The 9,241-nt window shown below is 45.2% G+C and overlaps 2 protein-coding genes across 2 annotated transcripts; both read right to left on the reverse strand.

Annotated features, from left to right (window-relative positions):
* Positions 1–3,869: 3,869 nt before the first annotated feature.
* On the reverse strand, positions 3,870–4,999 carry LOC140221563 (uncharacterized). The gene has a single exon (XM_072291327.1). The coding sequence runs from the start codon at positions 4,997–4,999 to the stop codon at positions 4,007–4,009; it is 993 nt and encodes a 330-aa protein (XP_072147428.1). The 3' UTR covers positions 3,870–4,006.
* Positions 5,000–5,369: 370 nt separating this feature from the next.
* LOC140221564 (calcineurin B-like protein 7) lies at positions 5,370–7,922 on the reverse strand. The gene is made up of 4 exons (XM_072291329.1): positions 7,877–7,922; positions 5,827–5,906; positions 5,566–5,678; positions 5,370–5,433 (listed from the first exon to the last, which is right to left on the reverse strand). The coding sequence occupies exons 1-4, from the start codon at positions 7,920–7,922 to the stop codon at positions 5,370–5,372; spliced, it is 303 nt and encodes a 100-aa protein (XP_072147430.1).
* Between the last annotated feature and the right edge of the window lie 1,319 nt (positions 7,923–9,241).

A 9,241-nucleotide genomic window follows, 5' to 3' on the forward strand; every position in this document is an offset into this window, starting at 1 on the left:
GGAATGGGTCAATGACACTCCCTCCCGATGCTTTGCCAGAAGCTCGTTTTCTAACAAAAAAGGAAACGTTTCCTTTTTTGTTAGAAAACGAGCTCTTTCCTTTCCCTTCCTGACCATGAAACAGGCTAGCGCCTTTTATGAACTCTTATCCAAAATCTCTCATTAATCAAAGTCTGTTCCTTCTACTGCACCTCCTCCGGTTCAGGTCTTTTATGATTGTGACCAATTTCCTGGCCCGTTGGAAGGCCAAAGCAGCCCAAGTGATTGATCTCTCCCCAGAAAAGGAACAAGTTCGGATAATGATGAATAACATGAGTAGGCAATACCATGACTATTTCGATTTCCAAGCGATGACCACTTATGACTCTTTGATTGAAGCAGCCACTCGTATTGAAGATGCTATCTACAATGGGACTCATGGATCACAGGTCAAAGAGGCAGATCCAAAAGGAAAGAAGATAGCCCTGGGGGGAACAAGCAAGAACAGTGAAGTGAATATCTTGTCTGACGGAAAACCAAAGACACTCAGGACTTTCACTCCGTTCGGCATAACTCTCAGCCGCGCCTTGGAAAATAAGCTTAAGAAGCATGGTGTACTGACGCCTTTTCCCCCATCTCCGCCACCAGATCCTCTTCCTCCTAGGTACAAAGCCAATGCCTACTGCAAGTACCATCAGACAAAAGGCCAAAAGTGTTTAAGGCTTAAACATGACATCCAAGACCTTATTGATTCAGGGAAAATTGAGCCGCCAAGGGCAAACCGTCCTAATGTCACTACTAATCCCCTACCCACTCATGCTGTACTTCCTCCTGCCAATATAAACATGATCGAGCCAACATTGTCGAGTTGGTAGTCTCTGACTCCCTCCTTATTACGCCAGCCGGAGAAAAGGGAGAAACCGATGGTAGAGACATGACTGGAATCCGGGAGACTGACGAGATTGAGCCCCCACCTCAAGTTCATATGCTCTGGTGGGATGATTTCAACGATCAATTCCCAACCCCTCCTATTACTCCCTGAAAGCCCAGCAAGTGATGAATCCTTTACCCTTGCTCATATTCTGGAAAATCTTCCCATGTCATAAACCTTCCATTCAGTATAGGTAAACCATTTAGGGAGAATGGGTTTTTCGGTCTTTCTCACGTGTTTTTTTTCGCTCGTCAAATGTTTACCTATCTTCCGCGGAGAATGGTCGATCGGTTTTCTTCTTTTAAAGAACTTTGTAAATGAATGATCCAGAGAAAAGACAGAGAGATATTGACTTTTTTCACATCTGTAACTACATTCTATTCTCACATTATTTATTTATTTATCTTTTTATGCGATCGGAAAACGAATGAGATCAGAAAGATAGGCGGACGACTTGACGATAAGGTCGGATGTTTCCGTGAGCAGTAAGCAGCGGATCTCCCCTTTTTTTGGGGAAAGCTGGTGGCCCTTTTGGCGTGTTAATTCTTTCGACGGGGCGGCCTTCTTCGTTCGGTAGATCTGGTCGAGGTGGTTTTCGTTTACCAGCGCGTAGGTGGTTTAAGTTCCTATGACCGAGTCTTTCTGGCCCCTGTGAACATATTTTCTTAATGTATTAAAGAGGGCCTCTCTAACCGGTGAAAAGTGGTAGGTGTCCACTAACGGCTATTCCTGGCTCGGCTCCGATAACGCAATTCCGGGAGGAGTCGGTAGTTGGGCACTGGATCCCTTCGGACCTGGAGAACGTGTGACACTGGGTCGGGGTTTGGTGAACCAACAGGTCGCTCCTTTAGTTGAAGTATCGGGCCCCTTTTTCGTTGCCTAGGTTACACCTTCGGAATACCCCAGACGGGGATTTCGCTCTATTCCCCCCAATCTTCACTTTACGCCACGCCGACTCTCCGTCGTGGAATTAGACCAAGGGTCGAAGACCCATACCATAGGACCCCGTCTCCCGTATCTTATCTTTCGCACGTAGGAGATCGAGACACAGCCTTAGGGCTATGGGGAAAGTAGATCGATTGCCCAAGAATTACAACTACATAGAGGGTCTCTACAAGTCTATAAAGAAGTTTCCAAAAATTGATCGGTAGTAGTCCGGTCGCACCCGAACAATAATATTCCAGAGGGAAATGCACCTAAGATCAAATATTTTGAGCCGGCTTCCGTGGAAAATTCAGACTTTCTTTTTGATGCTGCGATCACATAAAAACATAAACTTTGAAGCTCAATAGCTAAATACATGGCAATTAAATCATGAGCCGGGATCATTAAGAGCATACTGCGAGTAGGAAGTGGAATTAATACAATGAATTCAAAAGCATCAAACCTCTCTTTTTCGAAAGAATCGAAACACATCGAAATGGTACCAGCCGTACTTAATAATAGAAGGATTTGGCAGAAATATGTAAAATTGTCCCTCCTAAAAAAATGATTCCAGAATAAATGGGCAATAGTTAGGAGAGGTGCGCCAGCGGCGAGCAGAAGCAAGGTTATTAGATACCGAAGGAAAGCCCGGCCAGAACCACACGTGCAAGTTTCCCTGCATGTGGCTCGTCCGTGATAACTTCTTCGGATTTGCGTGAACTAGCGGACCGATCACTAAGTGGTTAGTACCTCCAGCATGAGCGAACCTTTTCTGAACTGGTTAGGAATGGGCGCCACTATCCCAGCCCGGATCCAGCCGGGTTCTATTGATCATGCCCCCTTCCCAACAGTTGTACCTTGTCTTGGGGCGTCTTTCTTTGGCTTTACTATCAAGCCCGCCGGAAAAATCAAAGTCTTTCTCTTCCCGTCCCGGGTCATGGTGAGGCGAAGGTGCGTCCACAGAAGAGGAAATCGCAATGCATCTTGCTCAGCAGGCGTAGCTTGGAGTGGGAGTGTTGCGGGAGTAAGGTAAGGAAAGTGGCCTAAGAGAGGAAGCCAAACAAACCAACCTGGGCCTTTTGAGCGCTGCTAAGCTAATATGCGCCAGAGAAAGAAAAGGAGGTAACTATTCGGTCCGGAGCATTGATTCCCCATAACGAATAGGCTAACTCTATCTCTCAATTGCCTATCCTGTGCTCGAGAAGGTCCCCCAGTTCCTCGGCAGCACCTTGAAGTGCATTTAGTTGTATAACTTTAGACTGGGGATATTCCCCACTCCATGGCATCTTTCGCTCATCCATTCAGCCCGCCCGCCCAGACGCGGCGCCCTTTCGCATTATCATCTACCGCCCTTTCTTTCCTCCCGTCCCTTCACGCATGAAGATCGTCGTATGTATGTTCGACTTCGGTTGCCGGTGCAATAGAATTGGCGGGAGTATATTATGGCAGGATCAGTCACCTGGGCAAACCAACCCTCCTCCGAGAAGAATTGTGCTATGCCCCCCCCCGATATCCCTATAGAGCGAAAGAGCTGCCTGGTGATCCCTAGGTTGCAGCACGTCCGGTCGTTAACTCCTCGCTAGCTGCCGCCGTTTCTAGGACCGACCGACGCCTCACCTGCATGCACAGGTACCTACGTAGTGTAGTGTCGGTCGCACATTCATAATAGCGTTCGGACTCATGTGCCTTCCTGAACCAGGGGAGTTCCCTTGCTCCTGCTGCGTACGATTAGCCAGCCTTGCGGCGGCAAAAGGATTAGGACGTCCCCCCATGCTAAGGTTCCCTGCGGTCCGGCCGCATTAGGTTAGGGAGCTGGGCGATAATAGCTCCTCCGCATCCCAAGCGCGCTGCCCTCCTAGGCGCGCAACACTAAGTAATCCAAGCCAACCCACATTACTAACTAACGGTGGATAATCATCTTTCTTAGAGGTACTAAATACAACTCCATGAATGAGCAAAATGAAGGTTGCGTTAATGAGAAAGATCTCTGGGGAAACCGCTAAAAAAAGATTGAACATGTGGTTCCGAGTTTCGATAACTTCTTCTGCTTTCATTTCCTCTCCTCCGTCTGCAAAATCACTGAGTTAATTCAAAAGTCCTGTTAGGTCACATAAAGGTGCTTGTTGCTTTTAAAGTATGATAAAGTGGTTTTTAAACTGTCTAAGAGACTGATCACGCCTGGTCATTTGCAGATCCAAGCGGCATATCATTAATATGAATATTCTTATCCCTCTGTCGATCTTCCCATTGGAAGATTAGTTGCGCATGTTGGAATTCAGCTCTTTCGAGCCTTGCTTTTTCTTGTTCCATTGCTTGACACAACCATCTCCGTTCCGCTTCTATCCACGTCCTTTTCGCGCTTTGGGCCTCCAGGAAATCACGGTTGTGCGACTCTGAAAAAAAAACGGATCCTCCCTCATTCTCCCGCAGATCCTGATAAGCTGCCTGGAGAATGGAGAAATTATCAGTGGAACGAAGAAAATCTAAATAGGAACGAAGCGCCCCCTCCAAAAGGTAGGGCTCGACGGGAAGTACGGCTTCGTTCCTCGCGTACTGTGAAATAAACTCCTGAATTAGATCAAGCCTCAAACTTGATGTCCTTTCTTCCATTAGGAAGAGCCTTAGCCGCCCAGGTATGTCCTCCAGAGGGGTGTTGTGATTCAGCTCCTGCTGAATGAACGCAACCCACTCCGGATCCTGCTCGTAAAGGCTCAGATAGAAGTTTAGCCCTTCTAAATGAGCTAGAGCCTGTGGGTTTTGAATCTCTGGCGGTAGAGATATAAGAAATGAGGAGCAACAAGTCAGATGGGCTAAAACCTGTCCTACGGGGAGGATAAGTCGAAAAAAGACTATAAAAGCAAAAATGAAAATTTGTAAAAAGGGAATGAATTTTAATAAAACAAAAAAAAGAGAGGAGGAGACACATTGGAACTTAGCTTTTTTAATAACAAAAGAAAAAAGAATGACACTAGTAGCAATGAACAATGGAATGACACTAGGAAAAATGGTCAGAATAATTTCTAGAAATGAAGGATGATTTCGCGCCACGGAATGAATCGAAGAACTGAGGACGTTTCCAATACCGACAGCAGCTCCCGCTAAAGCAATTGTAGCAGCTCCGGCACCTATTGATTTAGCTCCTTCTAACATGTCGAGTCGCGACATGACATTGTTTCACGCTTTTCCTTCGCTACTAGAAATTTCTAGTCTAGTCTAGTATAGTATAGTCATTTATTTCCCGTTGATGAAATTTCTAGTCTAGTATAGTTCTAGTATAGTATTTCTCGTTGATTTGATTCCTCATCTCCATAGTTGAATAATAAACCTAGACACAAACTAGATACGGAATAGCTACGTTTCTTTCTATATGATAATATGCACCGAGGGGAGGTTGCTGCATGTCTGAGACTTGAGACCTCGGATACTTGTGCTGATGTCTAGCAACCTGAGCTAGCACTGTCCCCATAGTTTGGCCATGCCCATTTATGAGCAATATTAAGAAAGAGCATGGAGTGCATCCAAGGGTGCTACAAGGCTACAACTCTGAATCGCCAACACCAGAGTTCAAAACAAAGCTGGGGAATGCCATGGTTATGTCCCTGAATAGGAAATTAATGTATGAGCACAACACATCACAGTGTGGGATAAACTATTGTGCAAGTAATTGGAATGTCACCCTGAAAGTATTAAGGCAAGCATGTTTATAAACTGAAAAATGTAAATATACTTACTTAAAGTATGGAAGAGTCATGTTCTTCAGCAAAGCTGGGTTTTTACTCGCGAACGCTTTCCATTCATCAGGATCAATCTTCCCGTCACCATTGAAGTCTGCTTGCTGGAATGTCTGTCAAAACTGAAGTTAGCATAAATCCATGTGTCGGCCACCTCATAGTGTGAACGCTTCTTGCGCCACAAGAGTCGACATGAAACCTGCGACAACTTTTTGTGAAGGAAATAAACAGAAAGTAACATTTCATCTGGATGCGCTGTACCTGATCCACAATTTGTTCAACAGCGTCATCAGAAAGAAACAGATCTGATTCATTCAGAATAGCTGGTCGGATACTGGAATCTACTATTAAATATAAATAAAATAAAAAATAAATTAGAGGCGAAAGAAAGTACAATCTTAATTACTCGATTATCTCTGTTTCCTCAGCTCTTCCCTACTCGGCTTCCTTGATTGCCTTTAGCTCAGACAGCAGACTCTTTCGCCTATAGCTGACGATTTAGGGGGAAGTTTGATAAGAAAGTTGTTCCGCGTACTATGAGTTTACTAGACTAGCTACTGTAAATTGCTATTCTAGCACATGTGTGCTTCTAATAACAGTCAATTAGAAAGCACTTTCTATAATGATAATTTGATATGAGAATATCATAGTAGCTCTAATAAGATCTTATCATGCTAGGGCTTCTGCTACTGGTTTAGATGCGGGAAGATGTCTGGCTTAAAAAGGGTACAGGTACTACAGGAAAAATGACTACCTACCGACCCCTCGACCTATTGAAGTAGCGCTCACTCGCAGCCCAACAGTTCCTTCGCTTACACCCTAATCTTAATAGCCCAGCCTCCAAGAGAAGAAATAGCACCAACCGCAACAATGGTAGCTAGAATCGATACAATGGTAGCTAGTTTCAGTTCAAGCTGCTTCGCACTACCGTTGCTAACGGATTCAAGTTGTCTGCAGTCGACACAAGCTTGCCGCTGCTGCCGCAAATCAACTCAAGCTTCTACCCTATGAAACAAGTCAACTTGAGGTTGCCCATCACTACTTAATCCGCTACCTCAAATCAACTCCTGCTCCTCGTTCCATCATGAAAGAGTAAAGCCTCAAAATGGGTACACAGCTAAACATGAGAGCAAGCAGACTCTTATACGTGTAACTAAGCCTTCAAAATGGGGGTGTGCATGTAACATAGCCGTCATAGAGCGGGTTCGCTTGTAAATATGCCCAGACCAGCGCCTCTTTGTTCTACATGGCATCTCGATTCTCCACTACATGACCCAGACCAGCGCTTGTAAACTGGAAGGTAGTATCAACCAATATCAAATTACTGGAGTTATATTTGAACAGGTTGACGAGATAAAATAATTCAAATGAAGAGATAAGCAGATGAGGAGATACGATGATTCAAAGGAGAAGTACATGATCCGCATGCAGGACGCAAACCAACCTGAGGCCTGAGCGAAAGGATCACGTCTCTGCTGTTTTGTTACGAATAGAATGTACAAGCAGCATGCAGCTTAAAATTCCCTGAGTCCAAGTAGCTCACGTTTCCATATCAGGACCCACACCTCATGGGAAGTTGATATGGTTTACGGCAGCCATCCTAAGCAAGGTAATTAACGGATTATGTTCCCTGCAAGCCAGGGAGATTCGGCAGTTAGCATGGGGAGCTAGGTAAGGAGCAATCCACGTCAGGGTCTACATATAGCTAAGCCAAAAGACTTATCAGGCGAGCGTACGGAAGAACAACAGAGAGAGCCTTTGTTCCCATCTACTGTGCTCACATGCATATTAGTTCAACCTCTCACCAAGGTCTGCTTTCTTCACCCGTGCCTATTTCTCTTTGTTTTGTCATTTTGAATCGGGACAGATCCTTCCTTCTGGTTGAAATGAATGAATTACCACGCTTTCCCCCGGCTAATCTCTTTTCTTTGAGCCGGTAGCTAAAAGAAAGTCCTTGCCAGCTCTTAAAGACGATGGATTAGAAGAAGCATTGGTATTGATCTTGATAAACTCGGTGTAGCTATCCAAGCAATATTCAGTAGGTCTTTCTTATCTTAGTAGATAAGCTAGCGAGAGAGTGTAAGGATCTCTTATACCTAGTCAGGGTGAAGCTTGGTCTTTCATAAAAGAGGTTTCCAGAGTTGCAAGTGCATAAGAAGAAGGATGAAAGTCCGTCACATGGTGCAAGAAAAGCTTATGCTGGAGCAAGAACTTACCCTCTCTACGAAAGAGACCTTGCCACTGCCCCCTCGGTTTAACATCTCTCAAGCAATGCCTGAATCAACACATACTTCCTTTCTGGCTTTCATACCATCATCCCTTGTGCTGCTCGCCTCAAGCGCCGGCTGGGCTAGCATTTTCAGTCTTATTCAGACCCAGAGTGAAATTCCCCTGGCAAATGGACCATGATCTGCTCTTTTCTCAGCTCGGGGAAAAGAAGAAAGAATGGCACTGAAGTGGACATTCGAGAGAGATGGACAATAGATACAGATGCAAGTCAGGGATGAGATGGCTGAAATGAAGGTATGTGAGGCTGTTCATTATGCACCCGGCACATAGTAAGGTTTTCAACGGCAACCCCTAGACCGGGAATGTCCACCCGGCCTTTTCACTAGGAAGACGAATCCTCATTCCAGCAACTATACCTTCCTCGAGCAAACCAATACGAATTTGAATCCCCTATCCCTTGCGCCATTTCAATTAAAGCTTTGGGAAGGACTAGTACGCTATGTTGGTTTACTCCCTCCGGGGGTGCTTTTACGCGTATAAAACATGTATCATGAGCTAGAGCGAATATCTTCCTACGACTAACGCTTGAGCGATTCCTCTACTACCGAAGCGAGGGAGGGAAGAGCGAGTACTATCTTTCGGATTTTCTAGTTGTATACCACCAACTCGTATATGTAGTGGTTTCTCTCGCCGCCACCCTCTTCATTTCCTGCTGATAGCATTGGGAACAAAGCCAAGCTCAGAGAAGAGCTTAAAACCAGGATTACCCCAAATCCTACGCCCTCCGGGGGCACGGGCCAGGGAAATAAGAAATGTTTGTATTCCCACATTCTATTTATCAATTATAGTATACGCATACCTTTTTTCCGAGCTATGAATATGACGAGCTAGAGATATTCATTCCTATTCCTATTATTGGACCTAGCAAAGGAAAATGCTATCCCCCACTGGAACGGGACCAATACGAACAACAGGTGTTCCTATCCTGTTCCTATAACGGCACCCGCCTTTTGGGGAAATTGAATTAATGCTATCAGGTTCCTTTACCTAGCTACCAGAAAAGAACCCATCCTCGGTTTCGGAAATGACATATTGAACCGCTATCTTTAGCAAAGCCCAAATCCGGCATACCCCTTTGACGGCATCCCTCCTCTAAAGCAGCTTCCTTCCTTTCCGGTTCGTAGTGGTTACGAGCAGAAGTGCAATTCAATTCGAATCAATTGCTTTGATATGAGATATGACGATAACGAGCGCTAGAGAACATCGCTAGAGCTCCCTTTTTCCTAGGTCCAATACGAGCTCCTTGGCCAGTACGAGCTCCTTTACAGCGTATAAAGCAATGAAATCTATCGTATCATGATGCTCGGAACCCACATCAGGCTCAATAGAAGGACAGGCTGTCTCGGAAGTGCTTCCCTTATGCTAGGAGGGAGTAGAACCGGTATCT

This window comes from Setaria viridis, unplaced genomic scaffold, assembly GCF_005286985.2.
Source record: "Setaria viridis unplaced genomic scaffold, Setaria_viridis_v4.0 scaffold_308, whole genome shotgun sequence".
NCBI lineage: Eukaryota > Viridiplantae > Streptophyta > Magnoliopsida > Poales > Poaceae > Setaria > Setaria viridis.

Bases quoted from the DNA above. Each gene is read 5' to 3' on its own strand.
- LOC140221563 (XM_072291327.1), bottom strand. From the start codon at position 4,999: ATGTCGCGACTCGACATGTTAGAAGGAGCTAAATCAATAGGTGCCGGA.
- LOC140221564 (XM_072291329.1), bottom strand. From the start codon at position 7,922: ATGCTAGCCCAGCCGGCGCTTGAGGCGAGCAGCACAAGGGATGATG. The intron at 5,907-7,876 runs GTATGAAAGCCA...ATTTAATAGTAG, and splicing joins GAGCAGCACAAGGGATGATG to ATTCCAGTATCCGACCAGCT. The intron at 5,679-5,826 runs GTACAGCGCATC...CAGTTTTGACAG, and splicing joins TTGAACAAATTGTGGATCAG to ACATTCCAGCAAGCAGACTT.